At 31.7% G+C, this 25,159-nt stretch overlaps 1 protein-coding gene across 3 annotated transcripts in view; it reads left to right on the forward strand.

Annotated features, from left to right (window-relative positions):
• The window catches only part of LOC138323854 (exportin-6-like), a 603,808-nt gene that overhangs the window by 8,659 nt on the left and 569,990 nt on the right, over positions 1 to 25,159 (forward strand). For 2 of the 3 annotated variants that reach the window (XM_069268752.1, XM_069268753.1), the window contains 16 exons: positions 175 to 284; positions 1,182 to 1,290; positions 1,602 to 1,694; positions 6,513 to 6,742; positions 7,183 to 7,275; positions 8,953 to 9,103; positions 9,301 to 9,447; positions 9,832 to 10,024; positions 10,462 to 10,617; positions 10,989 to 11,103; positions 11,296 to 11,355; positions 13,023 to 13,134; positions 14,372 to 14,527; positions 16,022 to 16,120; positions 16,621 to 16,851; positions 17,201 to 19,999. In XM_069268752.1, coding sequence (XP_069124853.1) covers positions 175 to 284; positions 1,182 to 1,290; positions 1,602 to 1,694; positions 6,513 to 6,742; positions 7,183 to 7,275; positions 8,953 to 9,103; positions 9,301 to 9,447; positions 9,832 to 10,024; positions 10,462 to 10,617; positions 10,989 to 11,103; positions 11,296 to 11,355; positions 13,023 to 13,134; positions 14,372 to 14,527; positions 16,022 to 16,120; positions 16,621 to 16,851; positions 17,201 to 17,302 — 2,157 coding nt within the window. In that variant the 3' untranslated portion in view covers positions 17,303 to 19,999. Of the gene's footprint in view, positions 1 to 174; positions 285 to 1,181; positions 1,291 to 1,601; positions 1,695 to 6,512; positions 6,743 to 7,182; positions 7,276 to 8,952; positions 9,104 to 9,300; positions 9,448 to 9,831; positions 10,025 to 10,461; positions 10,618 to 10,988; positions 11,104 to 11,295; positions 11,356 to 13,022; positions 13,135 to 14,371; positions 14,528 to 16,021; positions 16,121 to 16,620; positions 16,852 to 17,200; positions 20,000 to 25,159 lie in introns of those variants that run through there. The other variant, XR_011208599.1, reaches the window with a different exon arrangement.

Consider the following 25,159-nt stretch of genomic DNA (forward strand, 5'->3'; position numbering starts at 1 on the left):
AACTCCTTTATGAGCTCATATTTTGATATTATAACTGATGTTTCAATACAATGGTAATAGATGAACTTTAATTTATAACAAACTGTTAACTGTAATTCAGTCGATCTGTTTGATAATGGTAATATGTCTTTAATTGATTTGGCTATCAGAACTCTCTCTCTTTCTATTCTATAGACATCCTATGAGGGATATTTTCACTGCCTTGACACCTGGAATACATTCCTCGACTACCTACATACAAAGCTAAGGGAGCGAACCACTGACAGCAACTTACTTGTAGCCAGGTATAGCTCAATATATCTGATTATCTAGCTGTTACAGAAATTTATCATAGAGATATTCACATAGAATGAAAATCTCAGAATGGGACTAATTCAGGTACTACATAATATCTGATTTGTACTGGACTATTGTTTCAATTGGTGATGGAATGACGTTAAAAGATGGTGTCCTGCGCTGATGTAATTTCAGCAGGAAGATTACAAAGAGTCACGTTCGGGTATCACATGGTTTTTGAATTAGTCACAGTTACAAATTCTGTTATTTCTCATAAATGAAATTCTCTTTTATATTGATGTTCACATACCAGGAGTCACTGGTGCAAACACTGTGTTGTATTGATATACATATACATTCACCACATGAGGATTTTAGTTAATTTCACTTGAATTTAGAGTGAAAGGTTTGACTAGGACCTTCAAGATAAAGTAAGACACATTTATAACAAACACGCTTAAAATAAATTCATTGTTATGACATAGTCGGGGCTGCGTCGGGGCTGCGATGACGGTGTACTTGGTGAAGATGTCTCGACATATTAACACAAGTCCTCCACCTCTGGGTCACAAGTTCAAATCCCATGTGGGGCAGTTGCCAGGTACTGACCGCTGGCCAGTGGTTTTTCTCTGGGTACTCCGGCTTTTTCACCAACAAACCTGGCACATCCTTACATGATCCTGGCTGTTAATAGGACCTTAAACTAAAAAAAACCTGATTTTTTCATCAAGGTTCCTGTTAGCTGTCAGTAATATTTGTATAACAAACTATACTTATAACGTAGTGATTTGGTTAGTAAACAGATTCTTGAAGTCATAAAAGTTTGAATTAATATGGTTGGATTAAGACCATATTAATAGTGAATTATTAACAATGTTCAGCTGTATATATTTCTCTTTTTCCAGATACCAGGAGGCTCTGCTCTCTTTAGTGTCTCATATCCTACAGAAGTTACAGTTCCGCTTCAACCAGTCACAGCTCGAGGAACTTGATGATGAAATCCTAGATGATGATGTCAGTAATGTCTGTGTTTCATTAAGAATTGATTGTACACATACTAAATGTGTATTTGATAATCCTTAGATTGAAACGGTCTTAGAGATTTTAGCCACATAGTTAATATGAAGCTGATTTTCATTTGTCCATGTTTTTGAGAAAAAAAACCCACAAAGATTCCATAGTTCATTGTTATTATTACATATATAAGTAAGAAAATATCTTTGCAAATATCTTTATAACACATCTAAGTTTTGTGCTTGATACAAACTTTAAGTAAGTTGTTCATTCAGGAAAAATTAGAATTACCATGTTACCTCTCGTTTCAGTCTGAAACAGAATGGCAACACTTTCTACGGCAAAGTTTGGAGGTGGTGGCAAAAGTGGCTGAAATCCTCACAGCAGACATTTTCAGATTGCTTGTAAGTGGTTAAAGACGTATTTCAGCTTTAAAGTATTTTAAAATCAGAATACATAATATTAAGTTTCAAGATTTATTATATTTAGTTATACAATCAGTATACCATTTTCTGTAGATGATATTCAAAGATATTTTGTGTATTTATTCATCTGTGAAAGAAAAAAACTTTAATAAAAAGATTCACTAGTTGAAGTGAAATATCCCTGTGCAATTTAACAAATTGAAAATTAAAATATATGGTTTTCTGTTGTAATAAATAGCAGTAGATATAATATTATAAAGATATCCAATAAATAGCAGTAGATATAATGTTATAAAGATATCCAATAAATAGCAGTAGATATAATGTTATAAAGATATCCAATAAATAGCAGTAGATATAATGTTATAAAGATATCCAATAAATAGCAGTAGATATAATGTTATAAAGATATCCAATAAATAGCTGTAGATATAATGTTATAATGATATCCAATAAATAGCAGTAGATATAATGTTATAAAGATATCCAATAAATAGCAGTAGATATAATGCTATAAAGATATCCAATAAATAGCAGTAGATATAATGCTATAGAGATATCCAATAAATAGCAGTAGATATAATGTTATAAAGATATCCAATAAATAGCAGTAGATATAATATTATAAAGATATCCAATAAATAGCAGTAGATATAATGTTATAAAGATATCCAATAAATAGCAGAAGATATAATGTTATAAAGATATCCAATAAATAGCAGTAGATATAATGTTATAAAGATATCCAATAAATAGCAGTAGATATAACCATCAATAATAGCAGTAGATATAATGTTATAAAGATATCCAATAAATAGCAGTAGATATAATGTTATAAAGATATCCAATAAATAGCAGTAGATATAATGTTATAAAGATATCCAATAAATAGCAGTAGATATAATGTTATAAAGATAATCCAATAAATAGCAGTAGATATAATGTTATAAAGATATCCAATAAATAGCAGTAGATATAATGTTATAAAGATATCCAATAAATAGCAGTAGATATAATGTTATAAAGATATCCAATAAATAGCAGTAGATATAATGTTATAAAGATATCCAATAAATAGCAGTAGATATAATGTTATAAAGATATCCAATAAATAGCAGTAGATATAATGTTATAAAGATATCCAATAAATAGCAGTAGATATAATGTTATAAAGATATCCAATAAATAGCAGTAGATATAATGTTATAAAGATATCCAATAAATAGCAGTAGATATAATGTTATAAAGATATACCAATAAATAGCAGTAGATATAATATTAAAATATATGGTTTTCTGTTGTAATAAATAGCAGTAGATATAATGTTTTAAAGATATCCAATAAATAGCAGTAGATATAATGTTATAAAGATATCCAATAAATAGCAGTAGATATAATGTTATAAAGATATCCAATAAATAGCAGTAGATATAATGTTATAAAGATATCCAATAAATAGCAGTAGATATAATGTTATAAAGATATCCAATAAATAGCAGTAGATATAATGTTATAAAGATATCCAATAAATAGCAGTAGATATAATGTTATAAAGATATCCAATAAATAGCAGTAGATATAATGTTATAAAGATATCCAATAAATAGCAGTAGATATAATGTTATAAAGATATCCAATAAATAGCAGTAGATATAATGTTATAAAGATATCCAATAAATAGCAGTAGATATAATGTTATAAAGATATCCAATAAATAGCAGTAGATATAATGTTATAAAGATATCCAATAAATAGCAGTAGATATAATGTTATAAAGATATCCAATAAATAGCAGTAGATATAATGTTATAAAGATATCCAATAAATAGCAGTAGATATAATTATAAAGATATCCAATAAATAGCAGTAGATATAATGTTATAAAGATATCCAATAAATAGCAGTAGATATAATGTTATAAAGATATCCAATAAATAGCAGTAGATATAATGTTATAAAGATATCCAATAAATAGCAGTAGATATAATGTTATAAAGATATCCAATAAATAGCAGTAGATATAATGTTATAAAGATATCCAATAAATAGCAGTAGATATAATGTTATAAAGATATCCAATAAATAGCAGTAGATATAATGTTATAAAGATATCCAATAAATAGCAGTAGATATAATGTTATAAAGATATCCAATAAAGAGCAGTAGATATAATGTTATAAAGATATCCAATAAATAGCAGTAGATATAATGTTATAAAGATATCAATAAATAGCATAGTATAGATATCAATAAATAGCAGTAGATATAATGTTATAAAGATATCCAATAAATAGCAGTAGATATAATGTTATAAAGATATCCAATAAATAGCAGTAGATATAATGTTATAAAGATATCCAATAAATAGCAGTAGATATAATGTTATAAAGATATCCAATAAATAGCAGTAGATATAATGTTATAAAGATATCCAATAAATAGCAGTAGATATAATGTTATAAAGATATCCAATAAATAGCAGTAGATATAATGTTATAAAGATATCCAATAAATAGCAGTAGATATAATGTTATAAAGATATCCAATAAATAGCAGTAGATATAATGTTATAAAGATATCCAATAAATAGCAGTAGATATAATGTTATAAAGATATCCAATAAATAGCAGTAGATATAATGTTATAAAGATATCCAATAATAGAAATAATAAGGTGAAGAAAAAACTTATAAAAGATTCACTAGTTGAAGTGAATATCCCTGTGCAATTTAACAAATTGAAAATTAAAATATATGGTTTCTGTTAATAAATAGCAGTAGATATAATGTTATAAAGATATCCAATAAAATAGATATAATGTTAAAGAGATAAAAGCTAGATTGTTATAAAGATATCCAATAAATAGCAGTAGATATAATGTTATAAAGATATCCAATAAATAGCAGTAGATATAATGTTATAAAGATATCCAATAAATAGCAGTAGATATAATATTATAAAGATATCCAATAAATAGCAGTAGATATAATGTTATAAAGATATCCAATAAATAGCAGTAGATATAATGTTATAAAGATATCCAATAAATAGCAGTAGATATAATGTTATAAAGATATCCAATAAATAGCAGTAGATATAATGTTATAAAGATATCCAATAAATAGCAGTAGATATAATGTTATAAAGATATCCAATAAATAGCAGTAGATATAATGTTATAAAGATATCCAATAAATAGCAGTAGATATAATGTTATAAAGATATCCAATAAATAGCAGTAGATATAATGTTATAAAGATATCCAATAAATAGCAGTAGATATAATGTTATAAAGATATCCAATAAATAGCAGTAGATATAATGTTATAAAGATATCCAATAAATAGCAGTAGATATAATGTTATAAAGATATCCAATAAATAGCAGTAGATATAATGTTATAAATAAAGATATCCAATAAATAGCAGTAGATATAATGTTATAAAGATATCCAATAAATAGCAGTAGATATAATGTTATAAAGATATCCAATAAATAGCAGTAGATATAATGTTATAAAGATATCCAATAAATAGCAGTAGATATAATGTTATAAAGATATAAATATAAATAAGCAGTAGATATAATGTTATAAAGATATCCAATAAATAGCAGTAGATATAATGTTATAAAGATATCCAATAAATAGCAGTAGATATAATGTTATAAAGATATCCAATAAATAGCAGTAGATATAATGTTATAAAGATATCCAATAAATAGCAGTAGATATAATGTTATAAAGATATCCAATAAATAGCAGTAGATATAATGTTATAAAGATATCCAATAAATAGCAGTAGATATAATGTTATAAAGATATCCAATAAATAGCAGTAGATATAATGTTATAAAGATATCCAATAAATAGCAGTAGATATAATGTTATAAAGATATCCAATAAATAGCAGTAGATATAATGTTATAAAGATATCCAATAAATAGCAGTAGATATAATGTTATAAAGATATCCAATAAATAGCAGTAGATATAAAGTTATAAAGATATCCAATAAATAGATATAATGTTATAAAGATATCCAATAAATAGCAGTAGATATAATGTTATAAAGATATCCAATAAATAGCAGTAGATATAATGTTATAAAGATATCCAATAAATAGCAGTAGATATAATGTTATAAAGATATCCAATAAATAGCAGTAGATATAATGTTATAAAGATATCCAATAAATAGCAGTAGATATAATGTTATAAAGATATCCAATAAATAGCAGTAGATATAATGTTATAAAGATATCCAATAAATAGCAGTAGATATAATGTTATAAAGATATCCAATAAATAGCAGTAGATATAATGTTATAAAGATATCCAATAAATAGCAGTAGATATAATGTTATAAAGATATCCAATAAATAGCAGTAGATATAATGTTATAAAGATACCAATAAATAGCAGTAGATATAATGTTATAAAGATATCCAATAAATAGCAGTAGATATAATGTTATAAGATACCAATAATGTAGATATAAAATAAAGATATCCAATAAATAGCAGTAGATATAACCAATAAATAGCAGTAGATATAATGTTATAAAGATATCCAATAAATAGCAGTAGATATAATGTTATAAAGATATCCAATAAATAGCAGTAGATATAATGTTATAAAGATATCCAATAAATAGCAGTAGATATAATGTTATAAAGATATCCAATAAATAGCAGTAGATATAATGTTATAAAGATATCCAATAAATAGCAGTAGATATAATGTTATAAAGATATCCTTATATTTATCGCTATTATGTTAATGGAATGTGACTGTTTAGTATGAGCCATTCCAAGAACACCTGGAGATTTACCAGGGACTCGAGCGCTACCTGGTGAGTAGTGTACAGGGACGTCACCTGACGATAACAGCAGAGAATGAGTGTCGACGACTCCATTGCTCGTTACGAGACTTATCCTCCCTACTCCAAGCCCTGGGTAGGCTGGCGGAGCATTTCATTGGGGAAAAGTTTCCAGACAGATTTACAGACGGAACCATGCTTATATCCAGGTGTGTATTTATCTGTAGTGTTTTGGTGCACTTGGTCGTCTATTTATTTCCCCACCATTGAATGGAGGGATCATACAGTGTAAACCATGTTGGTCCCATCCTGTCCTATTCCTATTACCATATATGTAGGTCGGGCATTTATGTCTTACAAACTCTCTAGTTTCAAGTCTCCAGTAGAACTGAACAATACTGAGCTGGAAGTTTAAATAATTATTATTTACAAAGTGGTATACTAAGGTACATTTTCTGTAAAAGGTGACAGCCAATGTTCCAAGTATTTTAGATATCCATGCAGATTTTACACCTGATTATCATTAATATTATTCTCAGTTTCACACAGCTGTATATGGTACAAAGCTCATTTCCTTGTGTTAGGGTTCAACATTCAGAATATTCTCCATGCTGACTTTATCTGTGGTTATTTATATTATTATTCATAGGTTGATTCACACAGTCATATATGGTACAAAAACTCGTCTGTTTGAGGTGACCTCCAGCGTACAGAATGTTCTACATACAGATTTCATTGGAGTGTAAGTACATATACTTTTATTAGCTCGCCTATTCAAAGAATAGGAGGAGCTAATGTTGTCACCCCGGCGTCGGCGTCCGCGTTGGCGTCCCATTTCACGTTAAAGTTTTTGAGCAAGTTTCTGTTTCGTCAACTGTTTAAGCTTAAGTCATCATAAATGTTTATGATTTTATTTTCCTAATGTGTATGGATGCTGAGCGTGATAATACAACAAATTTGGGGCCATTTAGGGGGTTTTTGAGTCTGTTAATTTGTCATATTTCCATGTTAAAGTTTTTGAGCAAGTTTCTATTTTGTCAATTGTTTAAGCATAAGTCATCATAAATGTTTATGATTTTATTTTCCTAATGTGTATGGATGCTGAACGTGATAATACAACCAATTTGGGGCCCTTTAGGGGTTTTTTGAGTCTGTTAATTTGTCATATTTCCATGTTTAATAGTAAATACTTGAACATCAACTTCTTCTGAATAGGCGAGCTTTGCTGTTCTCCAACAGCTCTTGTTTTTATTCACTGTTTGTTTTTTATGAACTACCATGCTCTTCATTCTAGGCCACAGGGTAAAATTTGTGAAAAACTACACTTTGGAATATTTATTTCTCAATAACTGAAATTTCTAAAGAAACAGGTGTAAGATATGCAAGCTCATTAGGCCACTTATTTTTTTCCCCACATCATATATTTGAAAGTGCAAATGCTTTAATTAGATGTTTGAGTCAGTGATTATACTAAAGTAATGATCTACTGCTGCTGATGTAAATCGTAACAGCGTCGAATACCTTTGCAGATTCATGCATAAATATAACAAGCCATACGATAACGTTAATCTGTCACCATGATGATTTCTAGTAAAAGCGAAGTATCTTGAAACATATATCGGCGAATTTCACTAAAAATATATTGCAAAATTGAAAAATATTCTATTTTGTTTTTAGAATTTCCTAAATATTTTATTCAAATAACCGGAGGTCATGTAAAAGTCTATTCAAATACACAGAGTTGAAAAACAAAGATAAAGAAGGAAAAAATCAGGACCGCAGAATTTTTATACAAATAACGGTTATTCGATTATGTGGAGTCCTCCGTATATAAGTATCACATAACTGGCTTGTTCAGCCATGTCATACAACCATGTTATAATTATCGTAAGATACATATGTAATAAGTACTTATAACGCTATTGTGATGTCACAGGTAATAATGATGTCACAATCAAAATATCATCTTGCACAATTGCCATGATTGATGAAAACTTCAAATCTGAACCTTATTTTGTCACTTCTTTAAAGTTATGTCTGTATTTACATATACGCTTTGTAAATACAATAAAAAAAATGATAAAAAGAATCTTAGACTCATGGCTACATAATGTGAAATTTAGTAAACAAAAAAAGTTCCATATTTTGATATGTCATGAGCCTTTAAGTTAAATAGATTTCGTATGTGTAGGTTCATAGCTACTCGTGTAAGATCATCTATGTATCACATAATGAACTTGAACAATGCATGAATTTACATGCATTGTTCAAGTGTGCATTTTGCACACATAATAAGATGAGAAATGTCAGTATTTATACAAGAGTAATAAGAACATTTCATGTGGTAAAGAAAATATGAAGAGGTGGTACAAGAATATAGAAGTCATCATTTAGTCAAAATGTTATATATATTTTGCAGTCACGCCCAGGCGATAGCGTCAGTAAAGGCGTTCGCCCATTGGTTAGGACAGTATCACAGCGAGTCCCAGCGTGTACCAGAGGAGAAAGAGAAATTTGTTACACTTATCTCTTCATTACTGGATTCTCTTATACCACTTATCACTAAAGAGGTACGTCTCAATTTCTTATACAAGTTTTCTGTTACCAGACAATTTAACCTACATGTATCAGTTTAGAGGTTGTGGTAGCACACTAGCCTTTCTTTTCAGCTCCAGTTCTGTACACCAAACAGTTGTAAACTTGCCCAAACTTGTGTATTTAGATGATATAACTGTAAAATTGATGTTCTAACCTCGTCCTTATTCAGACCCCTGAGAAGATTATCCACTCCGCTGTCCATCTGGTGTTGTCAGTGTCCACTACAGTGCGGCCACGATTCCTACTACAACTGACCAGTATCCAGTCCATGTTCCAGATGGCTAGTCAGGGAGGCTATGACCACCTATCTTATGAGGTCAGTTATCCATCATATGTAACGACCCTCAATAAGTAGGAAATTGTAATGATGTCAAACTTTTACTACATTGTAGGATATATTGACTCTGAGAGCTGTCAAATCTTACTTCAGCTAATTAAACTCATTAATGGGTTGAATTCTTGACCTTTACATTCCTATTTAATTTTGTATGGCTTAATTAACTTGACATTTTTATTTAACCTTATTTGAGTTCTTTATCTTGACATCTGTGTTTAACACTGCATGACTGTGCCCATGACATAATTGTTTAAATGAATATATGACCTTGATATTCTGTTTAAATTATCAACCCTTATATTGCTGTCTAATCTTCTTTTGACCTTGACATTCCTGTTTAACCTGTATGACCTTGACCTTCAGGTTCAACTGTTACTGTACCGAGCCCTGAGTAACTGTCTACTATTGGCCTGGCCTAATCTACCTGATGGAGAACAGGAATGGGGAAGCCGTGCAGCACATCACGTCACCTTTGTGAGTCAGCTGTCACGGAACTTCATTCAGCTCAAACCAAGGGTATCAGCTCTTGCTGCTAACAAGCCCTTACAAGAGGAAGGTTAGTAGGTGAAAAATTTCTAGTCTGACATCAAATCTTACTCATTTACCCCTGATGACACATTTAGGCTAGTCAATTATGAAATTGCAGGAGTAAATAGAGTCAAGTTTTAGTGCAGTTTGTCAAAGTTGTCTCCCCTGACCCACTGATACTAGTAACATGAAGATGTAACTATTTGGGCTGTGATTGTGATGTGATAAAATATAATGTTTGCTTAATAAAAAATGGTTAGTTCCCTGTTGATGTCATGCTATTTTCCTGTCACAACTTATTTTTGATAAAGAATTTGCAAAATTCAAAAAAAATGTTTAACAAATGTTTAAAAAACCAGCCATGGTCATCTTCATCACTATATTGTTTCTACTCATTTGTGTGTTTCTTGTGTATACTACAGTGACTTCCATTTGTAATTGTTTGTAATGTGTTTTCGGTACCAGCAAAACCAATAATCAAGAAGACGTTGCGTATATTTGAGGACTGGATTGAGACAATAGCGGGGGAGGTGGTGAGAAGTAAACAACTGTGTTACCAGTCGCTACAGGAAGTCATACAGGTGGCGCTACTGGTATTTCCTGTCTACCTTCAACAATCAGGTCAGATCATCGATAGATTTTAATATCTTGTTGGCGAGATTATAAATGCTTTAAACACTCGACAATAAAGTTAAGTGAAGTTTTCAATCTGATGTTCATGATCTAGTGCTATCAAATGCATTTTGACCCAGCCCATATTCTTTTCCTTTGTCATGGGCCTTTGTCTCATTTTATCCTGAGTGCTTCGTTATTTACATTATCATCTTCCAGATATATTCTAGTTTAAAATTGAACATTGTCCAAAAAATCCTTCAACATGCTCAGTTTGCATTCCCAACCCTTTCAAATGTCGTCAACGTATGCTAAGCATCTGAACATCTATATAATGTCTATGTACCATTTTAACAACCCCAACTCATTGCCTGTTTCAGATGTTATTGATAACTTCATGAGCTTTTTTCTGGCACTATTCCAAGGATTGAGGGTCCAGATGGGAGTCCCATTTACAGAACAAACAATCCAAACCTTTATGGGGCTCTTCACCAGGTACTGAAGCCTTACATATCAATACAGATATCACCATAGATGATAGTATTGAAATACTAGTACTGCTGATAAAGATCAATATATTGTGAAGAAATTTAAATATGCGCCAAACAGTTTATGTTAAGTTTTCTATTTATGATTATATTCAAGTCATCTTAATGAAACCTTAAAGGATTCTTTCTTTGTTTTCAGACAACAGTTGGCAGAGACAATTAGCCAGGGTAGTGGTGCTGCACAGCGAGTTATAGAAAAGTAAGTTCATTATCAGTACCAAACAGATACAAACTAGACTCAGGTTCATAAATGTTCCTTAATATTAAGAAATTCCTAAACATAAAATGCACTATTGGAGAGCATGACAGAACTTAAGATAAATATCTTAAGTAAAGTGCTTTCCTTACTATCTGTAATGGTTTTCTATGGAGAATTCTTAAGTAAAGGGCTTTCCTTACCATCTGTAATGGTTTTCTATGGAGAATTCTTAAGTAAAGGGCTTTCCTTACCATCTGTAATGGTTTTCTATGGAGAATTCTTAAGTAAAGGGCTTTCCTTACCATCTGTAATGGTTTCCTATGGAGAATTCTTAAGTAAAGGGCTTTCCTTACCATCTGTAATGGTTTTCTATGGAGAATTCTTAAGTAAAGGGCTTTCCTTACCATCTGTAATGGTTTTCTATGGAGAATTCTTAAGTAAAGGGCTTTCCTTACCATCTGTAATGGTTTTCTATGGAGAATTCTTAAGTAAAGGGCTTTCCTTACCATCTGTAATGGTTTTCTATGGAGAATTCTTAAGTAAAGGGCTTTCCTTACCATCTGTAATGGTTTTCTATGGAGAATTCTTAAGTAAAGGGCTTTCCTTACCATCTGTAATGGTTTTCTATGGAGAATTCTTAAGTAAAGGGCTTTCCTTACCATCTGTAATGGTTTTCTATGGAGAATTCTTAAGTAAAGGGCTTTCCTTACCATCTGTAATGGTTTTCTATGGGAATTCTTAAGTAAAGGGCTTTCCTTACCATCTGTAATGGTTTTCTATGGAGAATTCTTAAGTAAAGGGCTTTCCTTACCATCTGTAATGGTTTTCTATGGAGAATTCTTAAGTAAAGGGCTTTCCTTAAGTAAAGGCTTTCCTTACCATCTGTAATGGTTTCTATGGAGAGAATTCTTAAGTAAGAGGGCTTTCCTTACCATCTGTAATGTTTTTTACGGAGAATTCTTAAGTAAAGGGCTTTCCTTACCATCTGTAATGGTTTTCTATGGAGAATTCTTAAGTAAAGGGCTTTCCTTACCATCTGTAATGGTTTTCTATAGAGAATTTTAAGTTAAGGAATTCTTTAAAGTTAAGGAATGTTGACAGAACAGGTAAATGTTATCTGCTGAAGTAGCTTTGTAATAGCACTGTGTTATGTTATTGTAATAGTTGTCACATAACTGATACGATAAAATTACTTCCATATTCATTAAAGCATTGATCTGCTCTCAGTTGGCAATTATGGAGGAATGAATGCCATATGGACCACAGAATTTTTTTTATAGCACTTCATGTAGAATTTTCCATCATCCAATTGGCATTCATCTTCCTATAGTTGTCAACTGAAAGCAGTGCAATGCTTATATTGGCATCTGCTGAATATAGATCATATCAAAGAGACTTTGCTCCTATAACCAATAAACCTGTCATGACTGTCAAGGACGGAACAACAATATCAAGAACCATTTATCATGTGACACAACAATTTTGATGTTTCTATGATAATGACGGCAAAATAATCAGCTTGCAGTCATGAAGTGAAAAGTACGTACTAACTGCCTTTGGTAAGCTTACATAGTTGTGTTGCAGTGTTATTGCAAACAAATATTTACAAATGCTAGTGTGAATTATGTTGCCATCTATGATCTTCAATGCCTTGATTTGTTTTGCAGATTTTTGAAGATCCTTGAGCTGATAGTACAGGAGCCAGGGGCAGCCTTCAAAGCTTTCCTTCCCAATGTTATATCTATATGTATGGATCATGTGTATCCCATCATAGCTCAGGTAAATCTTGTATTAAAGATGCTCCACTGCTGACAAATAGTATTTTTTCACAATCAAAAACTAGAGCTAATGATTTAGTATTTTTTCTTCAGTTACAAAAGTAACTTACTTCACACCATTACCACCATTGAAAAGTTTGAGCTTCCAATTTTACTTTAATAGGTTAAAAATAAAAAAAAAATTAATTGCAAATCGAAAAAATTCTGTGTCACTATATCCTATATGGGTTTACTATATGATATACTGATTGCTCATGCACTAAAAGCAAAATAAATTATTTTTATATATTTTTTGTGTTAGTTAGACATATGCATATACGATTAAACACCAATTATTGTTCAAATGATGAATATCATTTATGCTGTCGGCGGTGGAGCATCTTTAATGTTGACAATCTATATATCATGGGCCGTCTGATTGCGGATAGTTTTAATTTGTACTGAATAGTAATAAATTCTATTGAGCTTATTATCAGGCAAAGGTTTATTGTTCCATACCTAGGAGTGATTGTTTATTTTATTCTACTTTGTTTTAAAAAAAAATAATCTATAAACTTTATTTATTTTACATCGATTGGGAAGCAAGTTATGTAACTTCTAATGGTCAGGATAAAAGCACACAGGGGTATTAGAATAAAAGGAAATTGTAGTGCCTGGAGAAAACCCATATAATCAAGCAGGTGACCCCTAGATTTATCGCGTCCATCCCAAGGATCAAACCCTGGCCGGCTAGGTGAAAGTCAAATAGCTTACCAACTACCCAACAGAACCACTTAATGTCTTATAATAAACAGCTATTTAAGAGATACATAAGGTTTCGAAGGTGGAGGAAAACTGATCACATATTGACTTAATGTCAGTACCTAACGACTGTCCCATATTGATGTCTCACTTGTAACTAGTGCTGGAATGTTAGTTACCTTCACTTTGGTCACTTCAACACAAATGTAAAATGCCTACTAAACTGTACTATACCGCAGTACTACCTATACTGCAGTACTACCGTTTAAAAACACTACTAGACATAAAGTTCTGAGTTTGCCAAAACTTCCTTGCGGGAAAGGGAACAAAGTTTGTATAAAGCTTGGTGGATGACCGTCCCGCCCCTGGGGTATTTGTTCGCTTTCTCATAAATGTCCATCATACACAATAACCCTTATGGTACCGTAGCCGTGTGCATGTACTTTGTATATATGTAAAAGCAAACTTGATTAAGCTGGTTTGTTTGGTACCTCCAGCGTCCAACCCCAGACATCAAACATGCCCTGTATGAGCTGCTTCACACATTGTTGATGAATAACTGGAGACACTTCTTTAAAGGCTCTGTGTTAACGATGCTCCAGTCTAAAACTGAGGAAGTCGTGAACGCCGGCCAGTTCACACTTATCATGCAGGTAAGATGTGCTATCATAGTTCATTTACTTTGTTTCATGTCACTGATAACATGCATAGTTGCTTTAAGGACATGAAGGAAAGCCACTAAAAATCATCCACCTACGGTCAATTTCCACCATATAGTTTCTAAACTTAACACCATAGAGCGGAGTGCAAGTGATTATCATTAGCTATGTTGAAACACTTGGCCACCATAGCCTTTAGTTATCATTGAATTATATGTTTTCATTTATAGAATTTCCAAGGAAATAAAATATGTTTATAACAAACACAATAGATTCATGATTATAGTATAGTATATTTTTATTCCCCATCAATGTTACTATAATATATCTATAATATGTGTATAATGAACTGTGTTTATATATGTAACAAAGTGAATTTTGTGATTCCTTGAGGTTCGTTATAATCATATTTTACTGTATATCTTAGAAAGCAAAATCCACGAGAATTTTACCAAATTTTGCATGTCAATTTATCTACATTTTTTGTGCTTTCTATTTTGTTTCGTAGATCGATCAGGCTATTTATATAATTACCGGTTAGCATATTTATATATAATTCAGTTTTGCTTGTTACGAGCATTTTCAGTGGCTTAAAAATTTACTTTATCAACCCATAAAGGGAAAAATGGTGTCGCCATTTGTAACATTGCTTCTGATTGGCTGAGATGAAGGCGTAATGATTTCATAGACAAAAGAGTCCCAAAATGTATTTGAATATTGAAGAGATTATCTTAAGTAAATTGAATTATAAGGATTAATTTGAATAGAAGCGGTTTATGATGTTATGGAGATATAACACAAAAATCTGAGTGTACTCTCATCATAAACCGCTTTGCGGTTTATTTAGAGTACACTCAGATTTTTGTGTTATACCTCCATAACATAAAAAATCTATTCAAGTTAATTCTTAAAGGGACAATTCAGTCTAAGAGAATGTTGAAATTTGCATATATATCGGAAAAAAAACTAGTTCTAATGGAAATTAGATCAATGGATATCGGAAAAAAACTAGTTCTAATGGAAATTATATCAGTCGATTTTACTGTGATATGCCTGAAAAGCCCATGGTAGTGACATGTGTGTAGATGTTCAAACTCGCTCGCTGTCCGCCATTACACATTGTGGTCAAACTTCTAGTATGCCGAACCCTGTCCCTTATTAGGTGAATTGTCTTGCCTAAAAATCATTTTATCTTTGTTTAACATGCTTGACTTTGGCTCGGGTATTGGTACAGCGTCCATATTGTACCTGCTTAAGCGTATTGATCAACGATTTGATATTTCAACGATATTAATTAAAATACTAAACAATGACATGGAAATTGTCAATATTTTATGTTATATGTTTCATAAGAAATGTAGAACTATACATTTATGCCAAATTTTGCTTCTTGGTTATGTAAAAGAATTAGCCTGAGTGAATTGTCCCTTTAATTAAAAAAAAAGATTAACAATTGATGAAATTCAATTTAAACTTGGTTGATTGTAGTCCTATGGCCAATCCTTCCTACAGTCGGATATAGAGGTATTCAGACTTAACCTCAACTCTCTACAGCAGCTCAACTCTAAGTGGAAACTGTACCAAAAGGTAAATTTGACATATATATCTGTTTGTGGTTCATAATAATCAGTTGTCAAGGTCTATAAAATAATGTTGTTATAACGCCATATAGACCAAATGAAAGGTTCTTAATTTTTTTTTATTGGATATGATAATTGTTTCAAAAAATGCAACTTTATTTTAGATATTGAGGAATTGCATGAAGAATGATTTATCCTGGATAACTCAAGGTTGTATTTTGACATCACAATAGCAATATTGACTTGGGAGTGACGTCACAATATTTTAGTACATTTTTTAGTGGTTATCTTATTTTAAAGGTTTTTTTGCATCAGCAAACTAGTGCTTTAAAAATATGGTTGCCCAAAGCTATATTTTCTGCTGATATAGCAAGAATTGTGCTAAATCATGTTTAAAATCATCTGTGCACTAATTTTATTGTGCTAAAATAAGTAGGTTTACAGTGGTATATGGGTTTATTTTAAGGTTTGAATATTTTATCAGTTTATTTCGATGATTTATTGCAGCCCATATTCAAGGACGTCATGTTGTTCCAGTTTATAAGCGTGCTTCTCCAAGTCCTAGTCCATAAGTCACATGACCTTCTCCAGGAGGAGATCGTCATGACAATATATAACATGGCATCTGTAGACTTTGGGAAATTCTATGGAGAATTCTTGCCCCAGTTTGTTGGAGATTATGATGGACTGGACAATAACCAGAAGACTATACTTGGCCAGAACTTCAGGCTAGACCAGGTAGGGAATATTTTCATAGCTTTAATGTTAAATTTGAATGGTTCACATCCTCTTAGCAGATTTGATAATTTTGTAACAGAAGAGTAGAAAATATATAGCGTCCAGAATGAAGTTTGAACCCTGCAAACACTAGCTATATGCTCTACCAATTGAGTTGAAAAAGCACTGATTGATAGCTTATACCTGGTACCTACAAGCAGAGGGCTAGGTGACTACTTGGTCATGACCTTGGTTATGACCTTGTATAGATTGTACTAGATCTATACATATTTGATTTAATGTATTACATATGATCATTTGATGGACAGTCATACAAGTAATAAATCCATGTATCTCTGTTCTATTTTAGGATCTGCCATCATTTACACAGAGTGTTCAGCGCCTCGTGAATGATGTACGCTTTTATAGACTTGTCAACAGCAGTTTACCAGAAGGCTCTGTCAAGTTCTGAAGTGCTTAACATTTGAAAACCATAAACTGCTTCATATACCTGATACATACATGTATACTTTATACTTGCTATATTTCATGATTGAAAAATTTTGCAATGAACTGTGTTCATTTTCACTGAACACTGTTGTAAGATTTGACATCTGTGATATATAAAGCCAGTTTTTATCAATTTTGCAAGTTTTTAAGTTTCACAAATTTGGATAAATCTCCGAATTTCGTGAAATTAAAAACCCAGTGAATGTTACCAACTAGACAGTGTACAGTATTAGTGAAGTAATGTTGTGGATAACATGTTCCTTTAGTCTACTCAAGTCTGGTGTGGTTTAAAGTTAACTACAGCATCGGATCCAGTACAGACCTACATATGTATTGGCTTATACATTAGTTTCGAGATCCCAAAACGACGTGGGTTTAGAACAATTAACTGTCAATTAGTCCAACCTTCCGGGGATTGTCACATTATCTTCTGGCTTGAATGTTGTAACATCATACTCACCAGAAGGTGGGACTAATCGTCGGTAAATTGTACTTTACCCATGCCGTTTTTGGGATCTCGACACCCCTGTATTAGGGTTGTGTATAAAGTATGTGGTCTACCGGGTAATTTAATTTAAAAAAAAAAAAAAAATATGAAGATAATTACAGTTGCCGAGAGTACTATCAATTTGTATTTTTTGATTACAGTAAAACTTCCGTAAGACAACCCTGCTTGATATTTATACTTCTTTAAGAAGCATATTACGACTTTGTTTGTTATGAATTATATATTGATACAAAGAGATTTTGTGTTCCAGTCGAGTCAATATAAGTATTATGCTTTATTCAAATTTTTCAAACTTTTTGTTTTATGAAAGTGCTGAATATAGCCTTGTTTTAAAGTGAAATTTATGGCTAAAAAGGGGAATCGATGGATAGAAAATCCAATAGATCAAACAGCTATACATACAATTAATTGTTGATAATGGAAAATCTGCCAAAGAAGACGTTGTTGATGTTGGAATTTGCGAGTAAGTTAAGTGGCTATGTTTACAGGGTGCAATCAGCCAATGACTTTAATTTATTAATAGTTTAAGAATTTAAGTTGTAACAAATTATTTCTCCTGTTCAAACTGGATTCATTATACAAGGTCTTACTAAAATGAAGTTTTCTTTATGCCAATATAACGCATGCATTTATAAGAAGAACAAGGCATATTTTGGCTGCTTTCACAAACAAGCTATGAGACTATATATTATGTATTAATTTGATCATTTTCTAGATTCTGAAAAGTTATTAGCTTATTTACCATTAATACTACCTTTGTTTTCCCACCAATTGTTTGTGTTTGCTATATTTATAATGATTTCCCATGGATGTTTTTCTGCATATCAGTCATTCACCCCTGGAAACACATTTAGGCTCTTCTAAATCAAAGACTAGACCAGTCCATTATGAAAGTTCAGGGGTGAATGAGTTAAAATAGTGATGTGCTACAGTGTATGATTACTTTGATGTACATGTACCTGGTAAGAGGAGATTAAATATTTTCTGATGTCTGTGATTTCTATGCATGACAGTGCTCCTTTGCTAAGGGATTAAAGAATTAAAACCGATGATAATCAAACTGTTGTCAAAACAACAAGGTGCTGTTTGTTTGAGATATATCTACATTATTTTAATGAACTTACTTTGTAAATGTGAAGTAGGATTTGGGAAGTACATGTAGTATCAGAAGTGCTGTGCTTTAAGTTATTGAAAACATATCGTCCTTTCTATCTCTTGCTACAAATGTATGATTTATTAATGGTGCAAAAGAATTCTGTGGCTTGATTCTGAGGTCAAAACCACCAAAGTAAGTCCTTTAGTGATGTATGCTGCATGTGATAAAATACAATGGAGTAGATATAAAGAGTAATTCTACGAAAATTAGGAATTTAAATGAAAATCCTGGAAGACTTGCTGTGAAAATCAGCATTTAAATAAAATATTGTTGGGTTTAACAAAATTCAAGTGTTTTTGTAAGGTTAAGAATTTAATTTCATTGTTAAGGCGATAAATATTATAAGACTCTTTCATATGTGGATATGAATGATAGGGATATTCTACCCGAGGGTCACAAAATGTAGTAAAACCCGAGGCTTGCCGAGGGTTTTGCAACATTTTGTGATCCCGAGGGTAGAATATCCCTATCCTTTATATCCACATATGAAAGAGTATTTTTCTTTCATACCACGACGTTTTACTGCAATTTTACAACTATAATATCCCGCCATTTTGAAATAAATTCGAAGAAATCCACGACTGGAAGTCAATTTCCATACACGAAAAATTACCTGATATTTTCAACACAAATTCCGTTGCTTGCATCTTTTATAGTAAAACCAGTCAATTTTGTGAAAAAAATGTTAAAATTTTACCGAGGAAATACAGATTTTGTTGACGCCGTAACGTCACGAGGCTTTATTGCATGGGTAGCCATGCAATACAGCCTCAGGCGACATGAGTGTATTGCCCTAGACCAGCCAGTATTGCACGTGTAGGTATGAAAGAAAATATCTCTCTAAACCCATGTCAGAATCACTATAGAAGCCATTACTGATAGTTTTGTCTATGTGATGAGCATTTGTTTAATTGTATGTAAATGTTATGTATTTGGCGGTGCCACAGTTGTATAAAAGAAAAGTTACAAAAATCAAATAAATTGTTTTTGTTATTTTTAAGCTCACCTCCTTATATCTTGTGAATAAGTCTAGCTATGATAATCCAAAATCTACGATGAACTTGTTCTTGAAGCCAACTCTCAACCCAAATGGTCAGGTCATCATTGTACCCAATGACCAAGTGAAATGATTCTGCTGTCCCTTGTCCAATAACATTTCTATAAAACACTACGTATAGTCAAGATTATAAGACTCTTTCATACCTCGACGTTTTATTGGAATTTTACAACTAAAATATATCCCGCCATTTTGAAATAAATTCGATGAAATCCACGACTTGAAGTCAATTTTTCATACATGAAAAATAACGTGATATTTTCAACACAAATTCCGTTATTTGCATCTTTTATAGTAAAACCAGTCATATTTGTGAAAAAAATGTGAAAAATTTAACGAGGAAAAAGAGATTTTGTTGACGCCGTGACGTCACGAGGCTTTATTGCATGGGTAGCCATATCCATGCAATACAGCCGCAGGTATGGCAAGCCGTTTTGATATTTAATACATAATAGTTTAAGTTAAAAAGTTATTTAGCTTAAGTTAAAAAGATTTTAGCTTAAACTAAAAAGATTTCAACTTAAGTTAAACAGATTTCAACTTAAGTTAAAAAAACTTACATAATTAAAGTTTTTTTTACTTAAGTTGAAATCTTTTTAACTTAAGTGGAAATCTTTTCAGCTTAAGCTAAAATCTTTTTAACTTAAGTTAAATAACGTGATAATGCAAAATACTCTTTTCTAACTTAAGTTGAAAAGATAGTTGCACTATGATAATGCATAACACTTATTTTAACTTAAGTGTAAAAATATATATCGATCGCACTTCCATCGAAATTGTGATCATGCAAAAAATGTGAAGTCAACCGTGAAATCGCCTTTGGACTAGTCCAATATGCTCATTCAATGAAAACACTCCATACATAACAGCCAATCACAGTCGCCGTTTCGAAACTGCTTTGAGTGCGATGACAACTGCCTAACAAGATGGCGGCTCCCAATATTTGTATGCCGAATACCCATTGCACGTTGCATTTTTCTGTTAATTGTTAAGTCAAATGTTCATTTAGCACATTCTCCTGGTGCTCATCTAAAAAATTGCATTTGTTAAAAAGTCATATTAGACCAGCTACAATTAATCACAACCAAGCTGAAAAGTTTTTAAACCTTATAAGCTGAAAAGTTTTACTTAAGTAGAAAAGTTTATTTAACTTAAGCTGAAACTTAAGCTGAAAAGTTTTTTTTTAACTTAAGCTGAAAAGTTTTTTTTAACTTAAGTTGAAAAGTTTTTTTTTAACTTAAGTAGAAACGTTTTTTAACTTAAGCTGAAAAGATTTTAACTTAAGCTGAAAAGTTTTTTTAACTTAAGTTGAAAAGTTTTTTTAACTTAAGTAGAAAAGTTTTTTAACTTAAGCTGAAAAGTTTTTTTAACTTAAGTAGAAAAGTTTTTTAACTTAAGCTGAAAAGATTTTAACTTAAGCTGAAAAGTTTTTTTAACTTAAGTTGAAAAGTTTTTTTAACTTAAGTAGAAAAGTTTTTTAACTTAAGCTGAAAAGTTTTTTTAACTTAAGTAGAAAAGTTTTTTAACTTAAGCTGAAAAGTTTTTTTTAACTTAAGTAGAAACGTTTTTTTAACTTAAGCTGAAAAGATTTTAACTTAAGCGGAAAAGGTTTTTTTTAACTTAAGTTGAAAAGTTTTTTTAACTTAAGTAGAAAAGTTTTTTTTAACTTAAGCTGAAAAGTTTTTTCAACTTAAGCAAAACAGTTTTTTAACTAAAGCTGAAAAGTTTTTTTAACTTAAGTAGAAACGTTTTTTTAACTTAAGCTGAAAAGATTTAAATATATATATTCCTCAATATTTTGGATTATAATGGGTACATATACACAAAAAAGTGAAATCGTGTGCAAAAGTGTGGTTTTGAAAGTATATTTTTGGAACTTTTATTTTCGTGAAAGGTGTTGGGATTTGATAGATGCAACTATCACTAGATTTTGAGATAATTTGACAAGGAACACGCACATCCATTCCTCTGGATCCATCATTACGTTTTATGGTTGTATCAGTGCTCAGAAGTAGGCGTAAGTTGCGATTTTAAAATCGAAGCGTAACAATCATTGTAAACATGCGATTTTCGGACGTTTTGATGCTATATACCGAATGATTCATCACGTATCTCGCAAAATGGCGTTTCTACTTAATTCTGCAAAGCACAACTTATTTGGTCAACTTATTAATGAGTTATCGATGTTTAAACAATTTCGCATTGACATGGAGTGGACCCTGAAAATTTACGATCTTTTAATCACGGAGTGGACTCGAAATTTTGAGTACGGAGTATACTTTTTGGATACGGAGTGAACACATTTGGATACGGAGTGGACTGGGCAATTGTAATCTCAAGGGGCACATGGAGAGCCACTGACAGGAAGCATTAAAGTGTCCGAACTGTGACAAACATTTTACTAGGGCCGATAGCAGAGGCGTGTCCATCACTTTGTGAAATATCCATGTCGACACTGCAACAAGCAGTACAGGTGGGCCCCTGGACTTCGAAGACACGTTGCGTGAGAACATCCTAACCCATGATTAATATCTACAGTGTACATACATGTATTTAGTTGGAACATTTGCAGAACAGATGTTTTTGCTATTGAAATATAGCTAGTCCTTTACTTTTCTTTTTGACACAAGTTCACTTTGATGACTGTCTGTGCTTAAAAGACATATTTTTTGTTTTTATTTGATTTTCAGAATTTACGTAACCAGGAGTCAGAAATAAATTCATTTTTTTTCAGTGGAGCTCTCGCCGACTTTTGGTGTTTATTCTCACATTATATCATTTTGTATTATAATCATTGTTCATAATGTCATCACAATTAATAGTGAATCATAATGATATACTTTAGCATGGCTTTGAAATATTTTATTACTTCATAGTTTTACGAAATATTTAACAGAGTTTTTAATGACTCAAGAAGAGAAAGTTCTCTGATAAGTTTTTTTTTCGGTTAGGTGCTGTTGTGCAAAAATCATAATCATTCATGTTCATGTATGTTGATTTACTTGATAAAGAAACCAAGTTGTTTTACAAGTGAAATTGTTTTATTCTTTCATAGCATCGATCAACACTGATTATTGTTTTTCACAAAAAAGTATCGCTGTCTTTGCGATTTGGACCTAAATACACTCATTCACAGTCTTAAAAATTGAGTCCACGTCTAACATGTGAAAGGATTTTGGTGTCGTGGGCTCGGTGAAATTCCCTAACTAAAAAGCGGCTTTCGTGAAGGTTCATCTGGCTTGCTCACGTTTCCTTTTCTTCGTTACCTCGCACCTCTTGCCCTTTCTACTGCATCGAACTCATGGTCCCTACAAACATCAATTATTAATTAATACAATAATTGTTAAACGAAAGTAATTTAATGCAACTCATATGAATATCATACCGTACACATAAATGGGTGTAATTATTATCATTTATAATTGTCCACTCCGTATCCAAATGCGTCCACTCTGTATCCAAAAAGTATACTCCGTACCCAAAATTTTAGTCCACTCCGTGATTAAAAGATCGTAAATTTTCAGGGTCCACTCCATGTCAATGCGAAATTGTTTAAACATCGATAACTAATTAATAAGTTGACCAAATGAGTTGTGCTTTGGCAGAATTAAGTAGAAACGCCATTTTGTGATATATAAAACGTCCAAAAATCGCATGTTTACAATGATTGTTACGCTTCGATCTTAAAATCGCAACTTACGCCTACTTCTGAGCAGTGATACAACCATAAAACGTAATGATGGAACCGGAGGAATGGATGTGCGTGTTCCTTGTCAAATCCTCTCAAAATCTAGCAGTGCTATGGAAAAATCGGAACCATATTTCTGCAGAAACCTCACTTTGTAATCGACACCTACCTTTTTCGTTCTGAACCGGCCGCCATCTTGAAGTGTTTCCTCCAGATCGGGTACACTACAGTGCTATTGTCTGTTTTCAAGAAAAAAATATCCAGTAATTATAACTGCCAGATTTCTCCCTGTTATATGATCAAGTAACACAACAAAACATTCATATTTAACTCACCTGGCCCGAAATGCTGACGGTGGCGTCCATCATCCAACAACATTGCATTTACTGTCAGTAAACCACTACTAGTCATAAATTTTGGCATAGATTATAACTAAATTTGGCCATAATCATTCTTGGAGGAAGGGGAACACAATCTAGGCTCTAATCCATCTCCCAAGATAGAATAGGCCCCGCCCAATAGGGGAAAATCACTACTTGTCATAAAGTCCTGCATGGCTGGAAAGATCGTTTGGGGAAGGCTCTCGACACCCTCCATCCCCTGGAGTCTTCTTAGATTGCAACAAAGTTTGGCCCGAAATGTCGTTTTGGTGAAGTGGAATACAGTTTGTATTAACCTTGGTTATAACCTAATAGAGGTTAATAAAGTTACTGGTAATTCCTTTAATAATTTGCCTCTCGAATCTCCCTGGCGTTGTTTTGGAAATGACCAGGCTAACGGTTTGGTGCAGGTATTGAAATACTTTCATCCATAACAGCTGATATTGGATTCTACAATAATTTTGGATTATGTTTGTTTTGAGAGGTTATTATATCATATTCCAAATTAAGGATGTACTCCTCTGGGAGGTCAAAATTTTCTTGTATTTAACTTTTTTTCTCATATAGCTTTTTGGAAATAGGAGTTCATACCATAAAAGAAAATGGAAGAAAAAACATATGTCCGTGTGCTTGTTTTTTGAGCTTTTGTCACTCAAAGATACCCAGTTGACAAAATATTGGATTTTATGGGATCATTGCCAATTTGACCACATACACCAGAGATTAAAGCCATACTTTCCTAATGAGGTGTTTGATATGTATGGATGGTTGTAGAATTTATTTTCCAGTGGTCTTCTTTAAAAATATACCAGACATGATGAATGAGACTCATATTTTTCTCAGAATAACAACATATGCTACCCATATCCCTTAAAGATGCTCCACCGCTGACAAATGGTGTTTTTTACTATCTAAAACAGGAGCAGGCGATTTAGTATTTTTCTTCGGTTACAAAAAATACTTACTTTACACCATGTGCTTTAGAGTAAAAAATAAAAGTGCTCAAATTAATATTAAATGTAAAATTAAA

The sequence above is a fragment of the Argopecten irradians genome, chromosome 5 (assembly GCF_041381155.1).
Source record: "Argopecten irradians isolate NY chromosome 5, Ai_NY, whole genome shotgun sequence".
NCBI lineage: Eukaryota > Metazoa > Mollusca > Bivalvia > Pectinida > Pectinidae > Argopecten > Argopecten irradians.